This window comes from Chiloscyllium plagiosum, chromosome 4, assembly GCF_004010195.1.
Source record: "Chiloscyllium plagiosum isolate BGI_BamShark_2017 chromosome 4, ASM401019v2, whole genome shotgun sequence".
Taxonomy (NCBI): Eukaryota; Metazoa; Chordata; class Chondrichthyes; order Orectolobiformes; family Hemiscylliidae; genus Chiloscyllium; species Chiloscyllium plagiosum.
This window is the reverse complement of record NC_057713.1, coordinates 18358288-18384762: the sequence shown is the minus strand read 5'-3', so window position 1 is coordinate 18384762 and position 26475 is coordinate 18358288. Positions and strand designations below refer to the sequence as shown.

At 38.9% G+C, this 26475-nt stretch overlaps 1 protein-coding gene across 17 annotated transcripts in view; it reads left to right on the top strand.

Moving 5' to 3' along the window:
- Positions 1-26475, top strand: part of ptk2aa (protein tyrosine kinase 2aa) — a 414515-nt gene that overhangs the window by 364553 nt on the left and 23487 nt on the right. For all 17 annotated transcript variants that reach the window (XM_043687800.1, XM_043687797.1, XM_043687812.1 and 14 more), the window contains 3 exons: positions 14016-14078; positions 15432-15471; positions 16836-16942. In XM_043687800.1, coding sequence (XP_043543735.1) covers positions 14016-14078; positions 15432-15471; positions 16836-16942 — 210 coding nt within the window. The remainder of the gene's footprint in view (positions 1-14015; positions 14079-15431; positions 15472-16835; positions 16943-26475) is intronic.

The following is a 26475-nucleotide window of genomic DNA, read 5'->3' as shown; positions in this document are numbered from 1 at the left end:
CGAGAGTAGCTTCCCAAGTAAGGAAAATCCTCTACTTTTGGGAGGATTTCTCCATTGATCTTAATGGAGGGATGGACTAAAACCTGACTTGGAATAGATTGGTAAAGGATTTGAATTCTTCTTGAGGTTGAGGCCAAGACCAACATCAACATCCTTGAAGCAACCAGCAGCGCCAGGATCTAGGTCATGATTATCCAAAACCAACTCTGTTGGGCCAGCCATGTGCTTAAGATGCTGAGTTCTGACTACCAAAGCCAATCTTTTTTGCCCAGCTCAAGGAAAGCACTTGAGTGAGAGGAGGCCAGAGGAAACTCTTCAGACTCCCTGAAGGATTCCCTCAAGAAATACAACATAGATATCAAAACATGAGAGACTGTCATTCAGAAGAAACTGACTTAGAGGAAACTCCTTTATGAAGGGACACAATTCTTTGAGAACACATGAAGGCAAGAGGAAGTACAGAAAAGGAACCAGAGAAAGGAATGTTGACAATCCCAAGGCCAAGGATCATTCCCACCTCCTGGTAACACCTGCCAAATGTGTGGTCTGAGATGTGGCTTTGGGATTGGTCTCATTAGCCACACTAATGACCAATGACACGGAATTTCAGAGATGGACAATCTTACCTATTGGTGAGTGATTACCAATGATGAGGGGACTGAAATATTGGGCTTGGGCATATGTTGATAGAAGAGGTTGGAAATATAGTTTGACACAAGGACATGGAGAAATTAAGAAAGAGTATTAAGGATTTTAATTTCAGATTTTTTTAAAGAAAGAATTTGACTGCAACCACTTGAGAGGTTATAAATTGAGAGTGTTTATACAGTGGTTCTTAGGAAGTCAGCAAGAATGAGTGTTAAGGAAAAGTCTGTTGGTAATGAAAATGTAGATATGCTTTTCTCTTACAATGGAAACTGAATCATTGAATTTATTTAAAACGGAATTAGTTAGATTTTTGATTACCAAGACAGTCGTAGGTTTTTGGGGACAGTCAAGAAAGTGAAGTTGAGACCACAATCAGATGAGCCATGATCCTGTTGAATTATGGAACAGACTGGATGGGTTGATTGGCCTACTCCTAAACCTAACCTTATGTTTCTTATGTGAGTTTTAGCAGCTGTGAATTGACACAAAGACAAAGCTAGGTAGTGTTATGGAAATTGGTAATAATTGTATTGATAATGGATAAAATGAGAGATTTGATGATCAGTTCCAGTTGAACAGGATACTAGACTTGAACCTGAGTTTCCTGAATTAGCAGCCTGGGAGAGGAATCAAGACAAGCAATAGTTCGGATTTTTTTACCTTTTGGAATCCAAATGAAAAGCTGTAACATATTATTCTAAAGAGCAGAGTTATCCTAGCCAGTGTCCCAGCCACAATTTATCTCTTTACCAATATCTGCCAACATTATAAATCACTTATCTAGTTATTATTTTATTACTGCTTCATGGTCTTTGCTGTGAGAGTATGCGCTGCCACGTTTCCTACATTACAACAGTGGCTACACTCAAAGTACATAATTGGCTGTAAACTTCTTTGGAAACCCATGATGTTGTGAAAGGTATTATGTAGATCAAATTTATAATTTTCTTAGTTGTGCCCAAGTCTGGGAACATTTTGTCTCACCCTGAGATTTGGAGGATCAGAGTTTAGTGAAACTGTAATATGCTGAGAAGAGTTACATAATGCAGAAATAAGGATGCTCTGTACTTTCAAAATGTCGGTGTCCAAGCTGCTTGCTTTTAATATTTTTGAAGATGTTTTTGTATATTGCATCTTGATCCAATCTTTGAGAAATTAAAACCTAAGTTTCTTGAGCCAATTCTGTTGAATTAATCACTTTCAAGTTCATTCATTACTTCATGGAATCTCTTTGCATCAAGACAGTGTAATGCTCTAACAATGAAGGAAAAGTTTTTTTTGTATGTTTTGTTCGAATATTATTTGAAAACATGAACATCAAGACTATCCTTTTGCCATTGGTGATCTATTCTCAACTTTACTATATTTCCCATGAACTGTGATAATCTTCCAGTTGAGCTTTGTATTTCTTTCATACCCAAAGACAGTTAAAAACTTTATTTTGGCAAATAAGAGCATAGTTAAGCATTCTGAAATTGGCAGGAGAGTTTGTGTCAAAACGATTCAGGCTACTGAAAAGGCACAACATTGTGCTAAATAAAGACTAATGTTCATTCCACCCTTAAGCTACAAATATGGTATGTTTTGTACCCATTTTACATAGTTATATAGACCATCCGGAACAGAGAGAGAGAGACAATTAGATTCAGTTTGTTCATGCTGGCTTTATGCTCTACTTGAACTTACTCCCAGTTAAACTGTCAGCACAGCTGATGTGCTGATTTAGTTGCTGATCAAATACATTTTTGATTGCTCACAATTACTTGTCATAGGATATACTTTGCTTCAGTGTTTTTGTGACTTTTCTGGTCAATTTATTTTCGACTATCTTATAAATACCTACATTTTTCCACATCTACCTCAAAACCCTTTTGATATCTGTCAGATTTCCCCTCAGCTTTCTGTTTTCTAAAGAAAATCGAATGACTTATAGCTGTTTCTGCATGGTTTCCCTGTCTGTCTCCATGTCCCTTGTTTTTCGCAGATGAATGTGGTAGAGAAAATGAACAAGAATTGAATTTGCAATACTGTACTGGAATTAAAAAAGTGGAACGATCATAAAATACTGAAGAAAATGGGAAACTGGCCACATCTCCAATAATAAGTATTGCTAGAAAAAAAACCATTCCATTGACTTGACATTGATCTTTTCATGAATACAGCACTCAAGGAAACCATTGATATTTACATTACAGCACTATAACATGGCAATCTGGACCCTCCCTCTACAGTGTGCATCAATATTTATTGAACTTGTGAACACAACAACTTGCACAGTTGAATTTAGTTTTAGCAATGCCACGGGACAGCAATAGCTTAGCGGTATTGTCACGAGTAATCCAGAGACCCAGGCAAAGTTATGGGGTAATCAGCAAGGGGTTTCCTTGCCTGTGCTTATCTTGATACAGTGAAACCTCATGAATCCAGAGTCAACGTTGAGGTCTTTCAGGATAAGTAACTGTTAAAATTTCAATTCATAAAATCTGGAATGACAAGCTAGTCTAGTGACCATAGCACTATAATTGACTGCTATCCTGCTGTATTGTAGCCTCTGACCTTCTTTCATAGCTACCTTATTTATATGGCTTGTCCACTTCAGTTTCTCATCAATGGTGACCCCCAGGATGTTGATAACGGTGGATTCAGTAATGGTAATGCTATTGAATGTCAGGGGATGACATTTACTTTATCTCTTATCGGAGATGGTCATTGCCCACAATTGTGTGGCGTGAATGTTATTTACCATTTTTCAACCCAACTTAGACATATTATCCATGTCTTTTTGTATTTGGACATGGACTGCAAATGGTACAGAACATTGTGCAACTATCACCAATTATCCCCACTACTGACCTTGTGGTGGAGGATAGATCATTGAAGAAGCAGCTGAAGGCGGTTGGACCTAAGACACTGAGGACTTCCTGCAGAGATATTCTTGAACTGAGAAAACTGATCTCCAACAACTATGTCCATCTTCCTATGTGCTAGGCATGGTTCCAACCAGCAGAGTGTTTTTCTGAGAGTTTTCCCGTTGACTCCAGTTTTACCGGGAACTTTGATGCTATACTACATCAAATATGGCCGTGATGTCAGGTGATGTCACTCACACCTCACTTCTGGAATTCAGCTCTTTTGTCCGTGTTTGAACCAAGGCTGTAATGTGGTCAGGAGCTGAGTAGTCCTGGGGGAACCCAAATGATGCATTAGTGAGCAGGTTATTCCATCACTTTACTGATAAGCAAGGATGGACTGATGGCATGATAATTGGCTGGTTTGACTTATCCTGCTTTTTATGACAAGGACATCTCTGAGCAATTTTCCACATTGTCAGGTAGATCCCAGCATTCTATCTGTATTAGAGCAGCTTGGCTAAGAGTGTGGCACATTCTAGACCATAAGTCTTCAATAGAATTGCTGGAATGTTGTCATGCCACACAACCTTTGTAGTATTCAAGGTGTTTAACCAATTTCTGATATCACGTGGAGCAATTTGAATTAACTGAAGCCTGGCATCTGTGATGCTGGGGCCGTCTAGAGGAAGCCAAGATGTATTATTCACTCAGCATTTCTGGTTGAAGATTGCTGCGAATGTTTCAGCCTTTTCTTTTGTACTGCTGTGCTGGGCAATCCCTCAAAATTCAGCTCTTTTGGAGCTGGGGATATTTATGGAGCTTCCATGACAGTTTTCAGTTGCTCAATCTGTTTGAAGTCTTTCCTATTTAGCACAATGGTAGTACCACACATGATGTACGGCACAGCCCATGAATGTATATTTAAAAAGCCTTTCAGAGCAGATGTACCACAATGCCACCCAGCATGACTTAGTAGCCAAGTTTGTTTTGCTTGAAGCAGAGATGTTTAAGGAGAAATTTTATTGAGGTGCTCAGAATAATGAACGTGGAGAATGTGAGGACTGCAGATGCTGGAGCTCAGAGTCAAGTATGTAGTGCTGGTGGAAAAGGATGCCTGATGAAGGGCTTATGCCCAAAATGTTGATTCTCCTGCTTCTCAGATGCTGCCTGACCTGCTGTGCTTTTCCAGCACTACACATCCCAGAATTATGAACATGTTTGATAAAGTTGAAAGAGTTAACTGTCTCCACTGGCAGGAAGATTAGCCCCCAGAGTTACTTTATTAGTATCTGGACTGTCTTGCCTGAAAAGGTGGTAACAGCATCTACAATCATTTCAAAAGGAAAAAGACTCCCATAACTAAAGAGCAAGAGAGTTGCACTGATTAGTTCATTGTTCAAAGATCCTCGAAAGTCACCTGGTCACCACTCCTGATGTGTGGTCCGACATTATCAGCACAGAGATCACTTTCAGTCAAGGGCAGCGTGACCTAAATTGAATGCATTCTTCAGAGTTTGTTTATCAGAGTACACTTCATTTGTTCATGTGTCAACGATATTAAATTAAATGGTTGATAACTTGATCTAAAGCTGATGGAATGTTTAGATTATCAGTTTTTTTTCTCAGCTCTGATGCTTTGTTTCTCAAAAAGCAAGTGTAGGTTTTCATAGTTTGGCATGGAAGAGATGAATTTCTCTGAAACCAACGATCAAAATAAATTATGATCCTCCCTCAAATGCCATTTTAAAAGATTTAATCAGCTATCTCAATTTTGCTATAATTTTAACCAAACTGACTGGCTACAGGAAACTTAAAAATTTCAAGTCATGCAAACTTGACTTTTGTAATCATGAAAATGGTAGCTTTAATGTGTTTTGAAGAGTTTATGGTTTCAATTAAATGAATAGTTAAGAGTAAAGTCACCAGTGGAATTGTTGACATTGCTTGTATATTTCTTCCCAGAAACCAGAATTGAGATTGGTTGTGTTTTACAATTCATACTATTGCAGAAGCAGATTCAATACCACATTTCCAGACTACTTGTTGCTGACCTCAGCTGCACTGTTAGGAGTTAAAAACAGTGGTGAACAGAGGTTCACCTCTGAAACACCTCTCTCGAACTGGATGATCGCACAGATCTGCTTTTCAAGCCACAAAAGGTCTCCTGAATACTTTTATTAACAGCAACAGCAGCTTATCTGTCTGCTCATAGAACACTAAGTAACCACAATATTGAACGAGAGGGAGAGAGTTTAGGGAGCACTGCAGAAAGCTTGGTGAAAGAAATGGGTCTTGAGAAAATGTATTTGAAAGATAACTTACAGAAGTTTGGAAAGGTTACTTCAATAGCTAGAGGCTCTTCACTAAGAATTGTTCGTATTGTTCTCTGAATGTGGGGTAATGTTGACAAAGCTGGTACTAATACCCAACTCTAGTGATCCTGAGAAGATGCTATTGGGCTTCTTCCTTGAATTGTTGCCCAGCATTCTTTAAATCTGTTAAATGTAGCTAAGTATCTTTCTCAACGGTTAAGGGTTAACCATATTCATGTGGAACTTGAGTCACATATAAGCTGAACCCAGGTGAGTACACCACATTTCCTCCTCAATGGATATTTGCCAACTAGTTTTAGTTTTTAAAATCTGACAACTTCAAGGCAATGTTGTGGAATTGGAACCAATTATGGAATGTTATTCAAGATGGAAAGGATATAAATACTGAAGCTAAACTGAGGTTGAACAGAGTACCAAAGTTGTCTTCAGTTTTAGTTGGTGGGGAAATCAGTGGTAACCGATTGCAGTTTGTGGGAGGAGCTGAAATTGATGGCTTCAGACCTTCAACCAAAAATCTCAAATGTAATGTATCAGAGCTTGGCTGCCAGTCAGTGTGGTGCCACAATTTAAGAAAGGCTGTAATGAAAAGCTAGGGAACTCTAGACCAGTGAGCCTTAGGTCAATAGTGGGCTAGTTGTTGGAGGGGATTCTGAGGGGCAGGATTTACATGCATTTGGAAAGGCAAAGACTGATTAGGGATAGTCAGAATGGCTTTGTACGTGGGAAATAGTGTCTCATAAACTTGATTGAGTTTTTTGAAGAAGTGACAAAGAAGATTGATGAAAGCAGAGCAGAAGAGGTTGTCTATATGGACTTCAGTAAGCATTCAACAAAGTTCTACGTAGAGTCATAGAGATGTACAGCATGGAAACAGACCCTTCAGTCCAACTCGTCCATGCTGACCAGATATCCCAACCCAATCTAGATTAGATTAGATTAGATTCCCTACAAAGTGGAAACAGGCCCTTCAGACCAGCAAGTCCACACCGACTCTCAGAAGAGTAGCCCACCCAGATCCATTCCCCTCCTCTATATTTACCCCAGCTAATGCACCTAACACAATGGGCAAATCACCTGACCTGCATATCTTTGGATTGTGGGAGGAAACGAGAGCATCCGGAGGAAACCACGCAGACACGTGGAGAACGTACAAACTCCACACAGACAGTCACCCAAGGCTGGAATCGAACCCGGGTCCCTGGCACTGTGAGGCAGCAGTGCTAACCACTGAGCCATCATGCCACCCAAACTTTTAGCGGAACGCTTGGTCAGTGCAGGGATTTAACCCACGACCTTGGCGATATTGGCATCACGCTCTAACCATCTGCGCTAACTGACATACCTAGTGCCACCTGCCAGCACCTGGCCCATATCCCTCCAAACCCTTGCTATTCATACCCATCCAGATGCCTTTTAAATATTGCAATTATACCAGCCTCCGCCACTTCCTCTGGCAGCTCATTCTATACACGTACCACCCTCTGAGTGAAAAGGTTGTCTATTAGGTCTCTTTTATATTTTTCCCTCTCATCCTAAACCTATGCCTTCCAGTTCTAGACTCCCCACCCTAGGGAAAATACTTTGTCTATTTATCCTATCAATGCCCCTTATGATTTTATAAGCATCTATCAGGTCACCCTTCAGCCTCCGATGCTCCAGGGAAAACAGCCCTAGCCTATTCAACCTCTCCTTATAGCACAAGTCCTCCAACCCTGGCAACATCCTTGTAAATCTTTTCTGAACCCTTTCAAGTTTCACAACATCCTTCCAATAGGAAGGACACCAGAATTGCATGCAATATTCCAACAGTGGCCTAACCAATGTCCTGTACAGCCGCAACATGACCTCCCAACTCCTGTACTCAATACTCTGACCAATAAAGGAAAGCATACCAAATGCCTTCTTCACTATCCTATCTACCTATGACTCCACTTTCAAGGAGCTATGAATCTGCACTTCAAGATCTCTTTGTTCAGCAATACTCCCAAGACCTTACCATTAAGTGTATAAGTCCTGCTAAGTTTTGCTTTCCCAAAATGCAGCACATCGCATTTATCTAAATTAAACTCCATCTGCCACTTCTCAGCCCATTGACCCATCTGTTCGTATTGTTCTCTGAATGTGGGGTAATGTTGACAAAGCTGGTACTAATACCCAACTCTAGTGATCCTGAGAAGATGCTATTGGGCTTCTTCCTTGAATTGTTGCCCAGCATTCTTTAAATCTGTTAAATGTAGCTAAGTATCTTTCTCAACGGTTAAGGGTTAACCATCTGATCAAGATCCTGTTGTAATCTGAGGTAACTTTCTTCGCTGTCCACTACACTTCCAATTTTGGTGTCATCAGCAAACATACTGACTATACCTCTTATGCTCACATCCAAATCATTTATATAAATGATGAAAAGTAGTTGACCCAGCACCAATCCTTGTGGCACTCCACTGGTCACAGGTCTCCAGTTTGAAAAACAGCCCTCCACCAGCACCCTCTGTTTTCTACCTTTGAGCCAGTTTTGTATCCAAATGGTGAGTTCTCCCTGTATTCCATGAGATCTAACCTTGCTCCCAGTCTCCCATGGGGAACCTTGTCGAATGCCTTACTGAAGTCCATATAGATCACATCTACCACTCTGCCCTCATCAATCCTCTTTGTTACTTCTTCAAATAACTCAATCAAGTTTGTGAAACATGATTTCCCGTGCATTAAGCCATGTTGACTATCCCTAATCAGTCCTTGCCTTTCCAAATATATGTACATCCTGTCCCTCAGGATTCCCTCCAATAACTTGCCCAACACCGACGTTAGGCTCACTGGTCTATAGTTCCCTGGCTTGTCCTTACCACCTTTCTTAAACTGCGGCACCACGTTAGCCAACCTCCAGTCTTCCGGCACCTCACCTGTGACTATCGGTGATACAAATATTTCAGCAAGAGGCCCAGCAATCACTTTCCTAGCTTACCACAGAGTTCTAGAGTACACCTGATCAGGTCCTGGGGAGTTATCCACTTTTATGCATTTCAAGATATCCTCCTCCTCTGTAATATGGACATTTATCAAGATGTCGCCATCTATTTCCCTACATTCTATATCTTCCATGTCCTTTTCCACAGTAAATACTGCTGCAAAATGCTCGTTTAGTATCTGACCCATCTCCTGCTCCACACAAAGGCTGCCTTGCTGATCTTTGAGGGACCCTCTTCTCTCCCTAGTTACCCTTTTGAACTTAATGCATTTGTAAAAACTCTTTGGATTCTCCTTAACTCTATTTGCCAAAGCTATCTCATGTCCCCTTTTTGCCCTCCTGATTTCTCTCTTAAGTATACTCCTACTGCCTTTATACTCTTCTAAGGATTCACCGTTCTACCCTGTCTATACCTGACATATGCTTCCTTCTTTTCCTTAACCAGCCCTCAATTTCTTTAGTCATCCTCTACCTACCAGCCTTTCCTTTCACTCTAACAGAAATATACTTTCTCTGGACTCTCGTTAACTCATTTCTGAAGGCGTCCCATTTTCCAGCTGTCCCTTGACCTGCGAAGATCTGCGCCCAATCAGCTTTTGAAAGTTCTTGCCTAATACCATCAAAATTGGCCTTTCTCCAATTTAGAACTTCAACATTTAGATCTGGTAGACTGGTGAATAAGGTTGGATCATATGGGATCCAGGAGGAGCTAGCCAATTGGATGCAAAATTGGCTTGAAAGTAGGAAACAGAGGGTGGTTGTAAAGGGTTGCTTTTCAGACTGGAGGCTTGTGACCAGCAGTGTGCCACAGGGATCAGTGCTGGGTCCAGATTACAGAAGGCATGGTTAGTAAGATTGCAAATGACACCAACATAGGTGATCTAGTGGACAGTGAAGAAGGTTACCTCAGACTACAATGGAACCTTGATCAGATGGGCTAATGGGCTAGGTGGGGCAGACAATTCAGATATCTGTTGGGTCCCTGAGGAGTGTTGCCAAACAGACCTAGGGGTGCAGGTGCATGTTCCTTGAAAGTGGAATTGCAAGATGGTGGAGAAGGTGTTTGGCATGCTTGCTTTCATTAGTCAGGACATTGAGTTGGGACACTATATTGTTGCTCTGTGGGACATTGGTGAATAGAATACTGCATACAATTCTGGTTACCCTTCTATAAGATTGATGTTAAACTTGAGAGGATGCAGAAAAGATTTACAAGGATGTTGCCACGACTGGAGGGTTTGAGTTTTAGGGATAGGCCGGGGACTTTTTCCCTGGAGCATTGGAGGCTAAAGGGTGACCTTATAGAGGTTCAAAAAAATCATGTGGAGCGTGGATAGGCAAGGTCTTTTTCTGAGGGTGGGGGAGTTCAACTGGAGGGCATAGGTTTAAGGTGAGAAGGGAAAGATTTAAAGACGACCTGATGGGTAACTTTTTCACACCAAAGGTGGTGCGTGTATGGAACGAGCTGCCAGACTAATTGGTAGAGATGGGTATAATTACAACATTTAAAAAGCACCTGGGTGGGTACATGAATAGGAAGGGTTTCGAGGAATATGGGCCAAATGCTGGCAAATGGGACTAGGTCCGATTGGAATGTCTGGTCAGTGCAGACAAGTTGGACCGAATGGTCTGTTCCCATACTGTATGAATCTATGACTCAGTTGGTCAGTCAGCCAATCCAACTGCATAAAGCAGTCGGACATGTAATGTAGAGAAAATAGTGTTATTGGCATACATGTGTAAAGTGAACTTATTCCTGTGAATCATATTCCCAAGCCCTGTTGAGTAGGAATAGAACCTAAGGACATCCTTAAGAAATTCTGAAAAGCGATAATGTGGGAAGGTAAAGGAAAGCATTTCTTGAGATATGCTGACTATATTTAGACTGGTTGGAATGGAACTATGGATAGTCAGCCCCAACAAATAGAGACATAGGAGGAAAATAGCACATTTTGTCAGTAATGCAGAGTGGACAAGAAGGAATAATGCCCTACTATCATTGTTACATCGAGCTCATAGTTTATGCTTGTAGTAAAGTCATATTGTGCTGAGAGGGATGAGAGCCAGACTGGAAAGATTTAAAGGGAGTTATGGGGAGGAGTCAGTGCAGCTGAGCAGTATTGATGCATTCAAGAGAAAGTGAGGCAGTGAATATTGAGGACAACACAATGGAGATCATTTTTGAGAAAGCACTTTTCAGGGAAACTAAATAGGTGAGGAAATTGGATATTGAGGAATTGATTGAAAAAAGGATCAAAGAGTCAATGTTGGGTCTTATAGGAGAATGGTAATAGGGGAGGAACAGCAAAGAGGTCATGATATTTCAGGACTACCTGCATCTAATATGTATAGCCATTAGTAAATCAAATATAAATGTGTTTCAGTTGAATAGGACATAATATATTGACTGAACAGACAAGGGGAAGATATTAAAAAAAATTTCTTCCACAAAAACTCAAATCTTTTCTGTAACTGCCAAACTAAAAATTACACACAGACCTTTTTGGAATTATGCCTGGAAAATATGTTGAGAAATATCTTCAAAATGATCGTCTTTCACAGCATCTGTAGATACTTATTAAAGCACTCCTTCCTTTTGTGGGATTTTCATCCTCTCATTACCTTAAACTAACTTCTCATATATAAAATTGTATTTCTTACCTGCATCACTGCTATTGCAAGTTTAGATGAAATGCCACTATAATAAACAAGTTCAAACTTGATTTTCTTACGACTGTAAATGCAATCCAGAAATGCCATATTGGCAAGGAAAGCTTGAAATATCAACGGAAGAATAATTATGCCCAACCTCTCCCTATTTGGAAATGCTACTGCTAGAAATTCAACTGTGCTGACAAGTTATTTTGGCAGAATAAGATGTTGTCTTAATCTGGAATTTATGATTATATCTGGATAGCAGTGCAATTTGGATTGGAGTCAAGTTTGTTGTTAATGTGTTAAAATAAACAGGTAAGTTTTTGCAGCAGAATTTACACTATCTACAAAAAATGTTGAAAATATCCAACAGGTGAGGCAGGATCTATGGAAAGAAAAAGAGTAATATTTTCGGTCAGTGACAAAAAAAGACTTGTACCATCAGAATTGAATATGGGTAGTGGTGTAATAGCAAGTGCAGGGTCAGTGAAAAGGTGAGAAAAAAGGAAGCGTCTATGGTGGTGTGGAAGGCTGGAGCAATTAACTGAAAGCTGTCCAGTATAGAGACAATCGAAACAGTTAAGAGCCTCATCTAACCTTCACTAGTATTTAGCCAGAGGATGGAGGAGGGATTAAGTGGCTTTGCCATGTGGGTTAGCTGCAAATGCTGGCAAACTGCAGGTGGTACACTCAGTTGTGGCACTCTTTAGCCCACAGAGTGACCCTGGCGCCAATGACTGTGTCTACACAGCAACACACTACCCACTGTTCCTGACCCCACATCACCAGGATCTGTCTGAGTTGCCCTGGTTGTGACGCACATGTCCATCACTGCTACCACTCCTTCCTCCAGATGAACTCTCAGCTCTGACTCATCGGGGTGGACAGCCATCCTTAGTAAGGAATGGCCTCTGTGTTTCCACTGATCAACTGACTGACAGAAGTTAGCAAGCACAAGCCCCTTCTTTCAGGCAGGTCTGCGAGATTCCCACCAATAAAACTATGTTATTATCACTGATTCACCTGGAAGTAATATTAAGGGTACTGACAGTGATAAGGGAGGAGACAAAAGGGCATATGTTCAAGTCCTGCTTTCATAGACAAGTAGGTGGGAAGGGGAGGCAGAGTTGGGGGTGTAAAGTAGCTTAATAGCATCTCCCCAGTAAAATATTTTCATTAAGTTTTTATAAGACAGATAGAGACAAAGGCTACAGAAATTTAACATCATTATGACTATTTTGTCTGCATTAAAACAACAGCAACCTCTTCCGCCTGATCTCCTGGACATGTGTGACAATTCACTTGAAATCCAGTGATTTGTGGCTGTACGAGTCACTCACTTATACTTTAAGCACTAAGTATCTTGTAAATGCAATTCAGAGCCATGACATCATTTCTTGGATCCCAATTAAAATTAGTTTGCAGTTGTGCCACATGTTGTCTATCCAGTGCTAGATAAAGGCACTGTCGAAGAAAATATTATAGTTTGTGGCATCTTGAAGTAGAGGAGTACTCCTATTTCTGTAAAGATAGTGAAACGCCATTTCACTTGGCAGCATCAACCTCAACATGGGATTCACTGAAAGAGGGTTAGATCAAGGTTGGCATCGCAGCTCACTAGTTAAATTCAAACGAGACCCAATTCCCACTTTAAATTGGGCAAAGATCTTTGAACGAACTTTCCACTAATGGCTCAGGTTGAGTTTCTTCCCTGATTTTTCTGCAGAGAGATCCCTGACACGGTTATGAGTTTAGGAGTGTGTCAACCAAGATATGTTGACTTAAAAAGTATGACAATCTGCAGAAAATCTCAATGGAGAGACGACTTATTCTGTTTAAAATCAATTTCAAGTACTAGTTTATGTCCCTCTTAAAACTGTATTCATGTTAGCATAGTTGGGTTAGAGAGGAAAAATAGTTGATCCAAATAAAGACATTGGTCACAAACCAAATATTTAAAGTATGTGTTTAAAGAAGAAGCAAATAATTAATACATCACAAACAAAAAATTCTCATGGGGATGAGGCTTGGGACAAATTGATTACAGACCATGTCAAAAATAAAAAAAAAAGTTTGCAAGTTTGGATTGAGAAACATCCCCATTTCTTTCACTGGTTTTAATCTTTGCTGTTCCCACATTATGAAGTGAAGAGCCATCAGCATGTCTTAAGTAAACAGGAGCAAATTGAATTTAACAAGTTATCGGTTTAATTTTAAATGGTCTTAGTATCGTGTCTGTAAGTTGTAATTGAACACTCTGTATTTCTGCAGCCAAGTACATATAAGCCTTCCTCTGACAGGAAACAGGAATTATTGCATGTTATTCCCATCCTGTGTGTGTAATTTCTGCTGCAAGGGGAAAATAGGCTTCTGTTTCGCTCCCAGACAAATATTATACTATGGAAGTTTTCAGGTCATGTGTTGGAAAATTGGTAAAGTAACCACTTTGAGTTTGAATTGTTTACACTTCTATTTTGCTGAATTGATTCCACTGCAATCTGTGCAGCAGAAAAAGAATAATGATATCTTAATGTTTTAATCTCTGCCTTTTAATTTCCTTTTCAGAAACCTGATCCAAGGTCAATGAGGAACAATGTTGATCGAGATGATGGTGGTCTCCTGGACCCAGTGAGTTTTTGCAGTACACTATTTCTGGTACAAGTAGATTTTCTTACTCTGGTCAAGAGAGCAAAAGATCTCCTTATAATTTTGATAGATGATTTCTACTGATATAATTTAAGAGCTATACTTGAGGTTGCTGTTTTGAATCAGTTTTGTGGAGAAACCCATTTCCCCCATTAAGCTGCTTCTAGCAGAGATCATACAGCATTGTGCACTAACATTTTATGCATAAATTACAAATTTGTGACTCTCTTCATCACAAATTTGCACCCATCAGGATAATTCACAAGAGAACCAATAAAGGGGGAAAAAAATAACATTTATATTTTATAAATGGTGAATGTCAATTTGTTAGCAATTGGATTCTGATTAGTAAAGGTATTGCCATGGAAATGCAGTTGTTAATGACAATTGATAATTTTTAGGCTTTACTTGAATTTGAAACTAGGCAAGTTGATTGATTGGTCAGGATTTGTCGTTTCCTCACAAATAATTCAGCAAATGGCTGTCATCCATTTTTTTTGAGTTGAAACAGGTGCAGTGCTTGTTTATGTTGTTCTTTCTGTCAACATAAAGCAGCTCCCTATGAGTTAGTATGTGGAGATTTCAGTACATCAGTGTCACACTGGGCGCCTGATGTTAATTCTGAATTGATTGTCTGTAGTTCTTCACAAACTTGCGATTATCCAGCAAATGTTGTTTAAGTGTAGAATCACATCTGATGTTGGATACTGTGTTGCGAGTTTTGCAAGCATGAGCTGGTTGGGTACTGCCGTTATCTTATTTATCGTGAACAGCTGAAAGGATAAGCTATTCAGTCCGACCTGCTAATCTTTGGGGCTACAGACTCGCGATGATACCAGCACTGAAATTTCATGTACTAGATTACTAATTTGTGTGACAAATAGAATTTTTTTTGGCTTGACAGCATTGTCTTGTTCATGGCAAACTTATATCACTACTGCACAGTCACAGTGTGAAACTGCTAGCTTCACCTGTACTTCACCTTAGTGATACTTTATCCTTCCAATTGCAACTTTCTCTGTCATCCACTACTTGTATCATCAGAGTGACAAAGGTGAAAAACAGTTGTCCACCTTCAGGATAGTATGTACTGAAAGTAAACCAGATAGAGAGGCAAAAAAGAAAATGACAAGAGTTTAGGTCCTGGGTTGCCTAGTGACCTGAAAGAATAACTTTTAATTTGTTTTTTTTCTCTAAGAGCTTCTATTAAAAACTGACATTAAAAATGTTATTCCATTAAGTAATGCATTTAATTGTCATCATGTCTCTACCAATCAAATATGTAAACTGTATTAAGGCAGTCTTTTATTTTTATACCTTCTCTTTTTTATTTAGACTGGGAATCAGCACATCTATCAGCCTGTAGGTAAACAAGGTAAGAATTGAAATACCTTAAGCTCAAAGTTATTTTTGGTCAATAAATGAGGATGAATTTTAGAATGAAACTTTAATGACCCAGTTTCAGATCTTACATTTGTGATTCTGCCAGAAAACTCATGGTGACGTCGCTATGGCATGCAGTTCAATTTCACTCTTCAGGTGCAACACCAACAGAGCAGACGTATCGATGATCTTAAATAGCAAATTTAAATGTAATTACCATATAAGCAACCTGATCTTTCATCACAAAAAGACATTCTAAATGGTATATCAGAGAGAAAGACTGAACTTGATCAAAAAAGTGTGGGGAAGCTGTCTGGTGTTGTAATTAACATAAAAAATAATAAGTGGTGAAATCATTTGTAGTGTCACAGTCAAGAGCAATAGGAAAACAATTCACTATCAACATATGGAATGAGTAACGATATCCAAAGGAAGCTTGGAAGTGTAGTAACAGAGAGGAAGACTTCAGGACGATCTAGGCTGATAGTGTGGTGAACAGATGAAATTCACTGCAGAGGAGTGTGAGATCATTCTTTCTGATAATTATAAGGAGAGACGATAAAATTTCAGTGGTATAATTTTTAAAAGGTTGCATTAAAGAGTTTGGAGGGGGTTAGACCCAACCTTCGTTAGCAAAGCAGTTAATGAAGCATCTGGAATCCTGAGTTTTGTAAATAGAATCATAGAGTAGAAGTTTTTCTTTAAATTAATTCCTGTGATGTGCATTGTTGGAAACGCCAGCATTTATTGCCCATTCCAAATTACCCTTGAGAAAGTGGTGGTGCGGTGCTTTTGAACTGTGGTCTCAATGGTGAAGGTATTACTGAACAATTAGTTGCAAGGTCTTGGACCAACTGAAATAAAGGAGAGAAAAATTGTCCCAAGTCAAGACAGGATGTAGCTTGCAGCAGAACCTGCCAACGTTGGTGTTCCCATACACTTCCTCCCTCGTCCTTCTAGGCAATAGAACCTATGGGTTTGGGAAATGAATTTGTGCAGATCATTTCGTAAATAAAGTTGCCACAATATGCTGGTGGAGGACAGTGTGAGTATTTAAGATGAGGTTGGGTCCCTATCTAGCAAGGTGTTTTGTTTGAAATGGCGTTAATGCTAATAAGACCAAATCCCTAAAATTTACCAGGTCTCCCACATGGCTATTGAGCAACCAAGCAGTGCATTCTGCAGATCAGACTCTCAAAATGCATTCTGTGAAGAAGTCTATTTCACATTCTTTAGAAGTATCTTTGATTATTGGTTATTATATATTTTGACAGATATGTATTATTTCTAAATTTCCAGCATTATAACAATCAATGAAGTAACAATTTTGTTTTTTTTTCTCTCCTCGTCCAACAGAGCATGCAGCGCCACCAAAGAAGCCTCCTCGACCTGGTGCCCCTAGCCATGGAGGAAGCATTGCCAGCCTAAACAGTCCAATTGACAATTACAATGAAGGAGTGAAGGTTAGTATTTTGATGTAAACTTGCAATACTAATCAATGAGGCATCATATTATTATATGCAGCTTTCAACTGAGACTGTAGTTTGAGTCAGAGCTGGTACTTTTATAAGATTTCAGCTGACGTCTTATAAAAACTTTGGGGATCAAAATGGATTTCTAACATGGCTGTTTGAAGTTTTTTTAATAAAAGAACATGTTCAAATGTACAGGAGGGTAATAAAAACCAGGAACAAGACAATTGATTTAGATAATTACTTCTCAATCCAACATATAATTTATTAAAAACCTGTTGTTTTAAGTCGTATGTAGGAGTCTCCAGTTTTACAAACATCTGACTTATGAATGCTCGCAATTCAGAACATGATCCCATACTGGGCTACAATTTTAAAGATCCAGCATATGAACATTTCCTGTACTTATGAATGGCTATTTTGTGTCCGATCTGTGTCCAAGTCAACTCGCAAAGAGACTCCAGAATGGAACTAGTTTGTAACGAGGGAACTGCCTCTACATATATAGTTTCTGAGTCCTTATGTCTCACTTGGTTTCTACAGAAATCACCAGAATAGAATCATCTAAAGACTAGATTGATCTAGAACCTTTTCTAACCACCAGGGCTTTCAAAGTGCTATATTGCCAATTAAAGATTAATTAATATATTTGTTATTGTAAATGAAATGCAGAGCAAATTTTCTTACAACAAGCTCCCACAAACTGCAATATAATCAGCAAACCAGTTTCTCGTGATGTTGATTTTTGAGGTTAGTATTGGCAAGGACACCTGGGTAATCTCCCAGCTTGGTTTCAAAATTTTGCCATGGTATCTTCTACATTCACCTGAGAGGGCAGGAAGGTCTTTGGTTTAGCCTCTCATTCTAAACTTCATCACCTCCAACTGTACTGCACTCCCTCAGTACTACATGAGAATGTCAACCTGGATTTCAATGCCCAGGTCCCAGTGTGGTCTTAGCCTGCAGAAATCTAGTAAGCAAAGTGTAGATTGATTTCAATGCTTAATTCAACAGAATGCTTACTGTGAGAAGTTGCAAAATAAAGTGGTGCTTTTAGTTTTTGTAAGCAACCCTCAGTAATGTGAAAATAAAGAGGTATTGTATCCATATGAAATCTGAACAGATCTTTACCAATACCTAATGGCGAAAAAGCTTGAGCTTTTTTCTTCTCCAGTATTATCTGACTAAATATAGTGGCATAAACTGTGAACACATCATCTTCTCTTCTGAAGATGCTGATTGCTTGCTGGTATGTCGTTCATGGGTACTAATTGACCTCTGATATTTTACCATTATTCATTTGTGAGCCTTGACATTTGTTAAGCTATTTTTACATCAGGGTACTTCAAGGCTGAGCCTCCTTTGAGATGAACTATTCACTGAATCATCAGGGAGATTTTTATTCTATTTTTAAATCATGTGGTTGATTTTATAGGATCTTAATTCTTTGGTGTTGCACCTTCAGGGTTGTGTTGTCTTGGTTTTCTGCATGTTTTGCAATTTTAATTTATTTAAATAAGGTTTTATGGAACTGCATCGTTCTCCTTCATAATGTTGAGATTTAAGGAGGTTTTTACTAGTGTCTTTTAATTCTTTCAGATATTGTACTGCTGACTAAAGGCAGTCAGGGAGTAAACTCAATAAGCTTGATTGATTGCTTTCCTGCCTGTCACCTACCTTCCACTCACCTCTGCTCTGAATGTATTCTAGTCGTAGTTGGTCATTGTATGGCTTACCTTCTTTTGCACTAGTTAAAGCCCCTTAAATGGGTAGTTCAAGCCTGCTTAAAATCCTCATCCCACTAATTAAATAGTGTCAGGCGATACCTGCACCAAGCAGCCAGCCCTAAATGGAAGAGGGACGAGTACATGTTTAACAGCACCCTGGGGCCAATTTGAGGCACAAGCCACAATATATCCAACTTCCTAACCTGGTCACTGACTCCACTCTGCCTTGTCTATGCAGACCTACCCTGATTGAGACCCTTAGTTGAGTCAAACCTTTTCATAGTCCTTGCTGTACTGATAGTATTCTCTGCTCCCACTGCTGTGAGCCTCTGACTTCCTGTTGTTAAGGTGTTGAAGTTTCTTGAGAGCTGTTGAGACTACAGTCTAGATCTTCTCTCCCTCCACTCCCATCTTCCAGATCTTTATGATGAACTAATTAATAATGTAGAAATGGCAGATGAACAAATCTCATATCGAAGAGATTGTTGTGGAAGCAATATTGACTGCAACAATTGCTACAATATACCTGGCATCCACTGGCTATGTAAAGGGCAACTGGTTAATCTTCTGGTTAAAGTCTCCCCTCAACTCAGTTTAATCTGTGTGAGGTAGTGATGGGAATCATTGGCAGGTTGAGGAATAAAGTAACCCCATTAAATCCAGCTCAGTGTAACAGTCCTCCTTGTTTGAAACCATGAAGCTGTGCCCAGCAATCTAGAACAAAGAAAATTTACAGCCCAGGAACAGGCCCTTCGGCCCTCCAAGCCTGAGCCGATCCAAATGTACTGTCTAAACCTGCCAGTCAATTCCTAAGCATTTGTATCCCTCTGCTCCCCACCTACTCATGCATCTGTCCAGACGCATCTTAAATGATTCTACCGTGCCTGCCTGTACCACCTCTGCTGGCAACACGTTCCAAACGCCCACCACCCTCTGTGTGAAGTACTTGCCGCGTGTATCCCCCTTAAACTTTCCATCTCTCATCTTGGAAGCATGACCTCTCATTATTGATTCCTTCACCCTGGGAAAAAGCTTGTCTCTATCCACCCTGTCTATACCCTTCATGATTTTGTAAACCTCAATCAGGTCCCCCCTCAATCTCCTTTTTTCTAGTGAAAATAAACCTAACCTACTGAACCTCTCTTCATAGCTAGCATCTTCCATACCAGGTAACATTCTCGTAAACTTTCTCTGCACCCTCTCCAAAGCGTCCACATCCTTTTGGTAATGTGGCTCCTAGAACTACACAATATTCTAAATGTGGCCGAACCAATGTCGCGTACAATTTTAACATGACTTGCCAGCTCTTATTCTCAATACCCCGTCCAATGAAGGCAAGCATACCGTATGTCTCCTTGACCACTCTATCCACCTGTGCAGCAACCTTCAGGGTACAATGAACCTGTACTCCCAGATCTCTCTGCCCATCAGCTTTTCCCAAGCCTCTTCCATTCATTGTATAATTCGCTCAAGAATTAGACTTGCCTAAATGCATCTAAATTGCTTTAAAAATCTCAAGTTCTAGAAGAAAACAACAAATGTCATTGAAATGTTGAAAGACAAGGGATTTACATCCTTGAAGATTAACCATTTGCCGTTTACACATGACAGTGGATGCCAGGTATATTGTAGCACTTGTTGCTTTTCTAAAAGGCTACAATCTAGATTGACTTCTGGTGTAATGCAGAGTGTTAAATTGTTCAAGGTTCTGTCGTTTGGATAGATGTTATCCGATGGTCCTTATCTGGTAAGATAAAGATGCATGATATGTGAAGACGAGGCAGAACATCTCCCTGAATCCAAGTCAATATTACTTCCACAACAATCTCTTCGATATGTGATTTGTTCATCTGCCATTTCTGCATTATTAATTAATTCATCATAAAGATCTGGATGATGGAAGTGGAGGGAGAGAAGATCTAGACTGTAGTCTCAAGAGAAATCATTAGATCTTGCAATTTGATATCAGAATAAAGTGATGATTTTGATTTTTGAAAAGAGCAATAATAGATTCCCAATGGAAGTAGGCTGATTTTTTTCAAGAACAAAAAGATTTAAGATGACTTGTCACCTCAGGATATTACAGAATGCACCTTGAGTTGATAACACCTTTCAGAAAATAGAATTTTGTAAGTTGCAACTTGAGATAAGGAAGTTAATAGCGAGAGGTAATGATGAACCTGTCTGTTAAAAATAATAAAGTTTCAGTTATGGTGCTCAGCATGATGTCAGGCACCACAGTATGGAAAGAAATTAAACCTTTTGAGGAGACAAAGCAGTTAGACTAGGATGCTGGCCGGTAAAATGAAATACAGAATGAAGAAAGTCTTAAAAATATGGGGCTTTTGTTTTAATTAAAACGACATATGTTATAGGGCAGTATTGTAGATTTAAATAAAATTATGAAAGGATGAGATAAAATGGATAAAAACAGTTTGTTTTCAGTTTTTGAGGGATTTTCACTGAAGGACAGTAAAAATGATTTTAACTGATTAAACAGAGAGCAGGGTATAGAAGGTCAAGAGGCTGTGAGTTCACTTCCAGGATTTGTCATTGAGACAGAAACAAAATCAAAATTCACAGCTAGATTGGAAAGGTAGATCAAGGAAAAAGGGTCAAGATGATGTTAGAATGCAGGGTAAATATAATTAAGACTTTTTGCTTGAAGCCAACACAGACTGATTGATTGAACCAATGCACCAAGTTCGCTGTTGCAATTTTGAAAAAATTAGTGTACTTTGACATGGCAAGCTATGAAAATTGAAATTTTGCTTTCTGACCATTTCAAAACCAAAGTTACATGCTAAATCACAACCCCTTTTCACAAAATCCAAACAATAGAAACCTAAATCATTATGGTCAAATGTTCATTACACAGCTGTGCTGATCATTAAGAGCGATGACCAGGCATTTAGGTTCATGAAAAGTAGAATTAAAAGTATTCGTTTTTAAATCGTGTTCCTTTCTTCCACAAACTCCAAGAAACTGAATCACTGTTTAAAAGCCATCAGTGGTGCCTGAACCAAAGCTTTGGATGCTGACGTTTGTGTGCTAAATTTTGTGCAGCTGGATGGGAAACAAACTGCGATTTTCCTAACCAAATAAATAAAATTGCCTGGTTTCCATGAGGTATATCTGAGTGGAATGCACTTAAAGGCACCATAAGGGAGAAAACGGTAAATGTTTCTTGTTTTGAAAGTGTTGTCTGAAAGAGGCACTTGATTTAAATAACAAGTAACATTTTTTTAATTACAGGCTCTTGTTCCCTACAGAATGTCCCTTTCACCACATTAACTCTTCTGTTTATCCATATTTGCTCCTCAAATATTCCTCGTGAACAAAAGCAATTCCCAGTCCAGTATGAAGTCTTAAAGATCTTATGCTGTCAGACTTTCTTGCAGGTCACTGCTAAGTAAACTTATCCCAGCTGGGCTGGTAGTTGGGACTCATAATTGGCCTCTATCCCATTTGGCTTCAGTGGGTAAAGAAGCAAAGAAATTCAGCAGTGTTCAGATTCTTGGTGAGCAGTTTTCAGCTGAATCCTGGAATACGCTCAACAATGATGCCCTCCAAGATGAGTAGCCTGCCAATACTCACTGATCACTATTTTTGTCTGCCTACTGCCACATTCATGCTCAAACTGAGGACCAAGAATTATCACTCTTGATTTCAGCATCAGTGTACCTGCCCAAAACACCAGCAGCAGTCTTACTTCAATGTTTAAAGTTAAAAATCACAAAACACCAGATTATAGTCCAACAAGTTTAATTGGAAGCTCCAATTAAACCTGTTGGACTATAACCTGGTGTTGTGTGATTTTTAACTTTGTAGGCCCCAGTCCAACACTGACATCTCCAAATCAATGTTTAAGTGGTAGTAACTGGACAAGTTAGTGTATAAGTGATTAGACCATGCGCTATACTTGTTTTTTTGCTATGGCATTGGCTAACAAAAGCTGGGAATGGGCACAGTTGATTTGCCCACTTCTTTTTTATTGGAAGTTATGGAATTGCAGATCATGTTTCCATTGTAACATGCATGAAATTGGAAATAAGATCACTGACTCAAACCGTCCTCTATTCAACTCTTGTCTCCATGTATTAGTTCATTTTAATGTTTTCTGTTTTAAGTTTCAACATTGCTTTACCATTCATTATTATTTTATAAATGCTTGCCAATATGGGACTCCTTTCCAACATCAACACGAAGTTGAAGTGGGTAGTAAGCCACTTGGTTGCATCAATCATTTCAAATGACCCAAATTTTGTGGTCACCACTCATCTTGATAAAAGTAATTCACAGAGATCTAGTGATCGTTTTCTAACATTAGTTTGAATCTGCTACCAAATAAAGAGGATCTCTGATCATCCAGAAACAGTGATGTAATCAGTCAATTATATGAAGGAATTTCCACAGATAGCATGCTAGGAAGTAAAACTTATTTTCATTAATTTTTACAGGGGTGTGATAGAGTTGGACAAGCACATGAGCTGTTGAATTGTGATAATTATTTTAAAAGAAATTTTATTAAAATTGATGAGAATTACAAAAATTATAAAGTTAATTTGCATGGACCAAGAAGTTGTTCAGCAGTGTTTATGACTTAGTAGACTATTACAAACCCAGTTATACCTCATTAACAAAGGGTAATTATTTGTGATTTTACAGCATAAAAGAGGAACTTGTCGTCAGTAAAGTAATTTCTAAAAATTTGTGAGGACTTCAGTGCCACACACACTACAAGATCAGGAGATCACAGCCAGCAACCTTTGGATTCATTTTTAACTACATAATGTGGATGCCAGGTGTTACTGTCAGATTCGTGAGGTGATGATGGTGAAGGTGAAGAATTTCACTATCATCACAACAGTTAACTCTATTCATAGAATGCAGATCACAGCACTTGAAGATAAAAGGCTGACCCTGACATACAGGCAACTAGAATGTAATACATTCTGGCCTTTTCAAGACACCTAAGAATAAATTACAAAGAAAGTCATTCTGAAAATCCCTCGTGTTACCTTGCCCAAATTTTGAAATTCAGTCCAGAGAATTAGTAACTGGCATTACACAGATTTGTTTCCCTTTTGCTTCTATCTATTCCACACTAAACCCAGATTAATGTTTTTCAAAATCAGTGACAGGTTCATGAGCTGGTGCCAGGCAATTTGTTTTTTTGTTTATTCTAATTTGCATCCAATATGCTTGAGTCCAATGATAATGCAAAAATATTCAATGATGTATTTTCTATTTGATCCTTACAGTTGCCAAACAGGGTTTTGTTTAAACAAAAAAAAACTGCAGATGCTGGAAATCTAGAACAAAAACATAAATTGCTGGAAGAATTTGGCAGGAGAAATAGCCCAGTTCTGAGGAAGCCTCACTGGACCTGAAATGTTAACTCTGCTTTCTCTCCACAGACGCTGCAGAATTTCCTTATTTATTTTAGATTTTCATTCTTTGTTTGTAACTTCCAATAAAACCCTTTCCTTTATTGGTCAGTGCATTGAGTATAGGAGTTGGGATGTCATGTTACGACATTGGTGAGGCCCCTTTTTACAATACTATGTTCAATTCTTGTCTGCCTGCTATAGGAAGGATGTTGTTAAACTTGAAAGGGTTCAGAAAAGATTTACAAGAATGTTGCTGGGATTGGAGGGTTTGAGCTATTGGAGAGGCTGAATAAGCTGGGGCTTTTTCCCTGGAGTGTCAAACGCTGAGGAGTGACCTTGTAGAGGGTTTATAAAATCATGAGAGGCATGGTAGGATAAATAGCTGAAAATGTGTTGCTGGAAAAGCGCAGCAGGTCAGGCAGCGTCCAAGGAACAGGAGAATCGACATTTCGGGCATAAGCCCTTCCCGTCGATTCTCCTGTTCCTTGGATGCTGCCTGACCTGCTGCGCTTTTCCAGCAACACATTTTCAGCTCTGATCTCCAGCATCTGCAGTCCTCACTTTCTCCATGGTAGGATAAATAACCAAGGTCTTTTCCCCAGAGTGGGAGAGTCCAAAACTAGAGGGCATAGGTTTGAGGTGAGAGGGGAAAGATTTAAAAAGGATCTGAGGGGCATCTTCTTCATACAGAGGGTGGTATGTGTATGGAACAAGATGCCAGAGGAAGTGGTGGAGTTGGGTATATGAATAGGAAGAGTTTAGATGCATATAGGTCAAATGCTGACAAATTGGACTAGATCAGTTTAGGATATCTGGTTGTCGCAGATGAATTGGACTGAAAGGCTGTATGACTCTGTGGCTCAATCCCATTAACTTTATTATACTAATAATCCTTATGTAGCAGTTTTCATTTTTTAAAATTGATTAAAGCTTAAAATAGATAATTGCAGTAAGTACTTCACAATCAATCTATTAACAATTAAACAGTCACTAAGTTATGACAACTATCTTGTAAAATTGGTGACAGGCATGATTAATCTAATCAGAACAACAAATGAGAATAGGCCATTCAAGCCTACTCCACAATTCAGTTAGACGAGGCTGAATCTGTTTGTAACCTCAACTCTACATTCTTTCATACCCACAATGATCTTTCAACCTTTTGTAATAAAGAATCCTGTCTACCTCTGCCTTAAAAATATTTAAATACTCAACATCCATTGCACTTTGATGAAAGGAATTCCAAAGACACTCAACACTCAGAAAAGAAATGTTTCTTCCTTTCTGCTTTAAATGTGCAATGCCTTATTTCTAAACTATGATCCCTAGTTCTAGATTCCCCCATAAGAAGAAAGGGCAATCTAATGCTCCTTTATTTTGATGTTCTTTTTGTACCAGTGAAGCTAAAATGCATAATTGAAATTATTCAACTAATTGGTAAATCCTCTGTCTGTAAAATCACAAATCAAGAATTCATCTATCTACCTCAAAAAAAAGTAAAACAAACATCAACATCTGCGTGCAAAAATCATGTATCCACAATTTTTAACCTTTTCATTCACAGAGGTTCTGAGGAATGGAACCCTCTCGGATGCAACAGAATGACTGTAATTTGCCTGAATATAAGATTCTCTAAGCAGTCTCTTCATAAATCCAACTGGCCTTCGCTTCTGTATTGTACTTGTAAGAAGGCTAGCTGAATGGAGAAATGTTATGGCTTTTGTTTTTACCCATGCAATCTCTTAGGTTTTTCTTTTTATGATTTCTATTTTGATTTAACTTGTCTGACGGTGATGGTACATGAATATCTGTAACTTACAAATGAATAAGGTAAATGGGCAACTTAGAATTGTGTAGCAATCACTCAATTCAGAAGTCATTACACTGGTTAAATGTCCCATGTCTTCCAGTCCTATGTTCCTTGGAGTAGTATATTATATCCTATTTATATTTTGCACTTTTTATTTTGTTATGTCACAATTTGTTATAATTCAATAATGTACTGTTAGATATTTTCCAAAAAATTTGAAGTTTTTGACTTGGAGGTTAAATTTATTGTTATTACCATAGGTTTAAGTCAATCTTAAAAGTTTTTAAAAAATTCTTCCAAGAATAAAGTTGACTTATACATTGAATATCACACAAGCCAATGGTACAGGCGGTGGTGATTTTGGAATGTAAAAAAAAAAGTCTATTTTGTTCTCCATACTGTCTGCTCTACATAGACATGCCTTAAACTTCGTAGCATCACATTAGCAACATGACTGATCATTTAAGAAAGGTGGTAATGAAAAGCCAGGGAACTATAGACCAGTGAGCCTGACATCGGTGGTAAACAAGTTGTTGGAGGGAATCCTGAGGGACAGAATTTACTTGTATTTGGAAAGGCAAGGACTGATTAAGG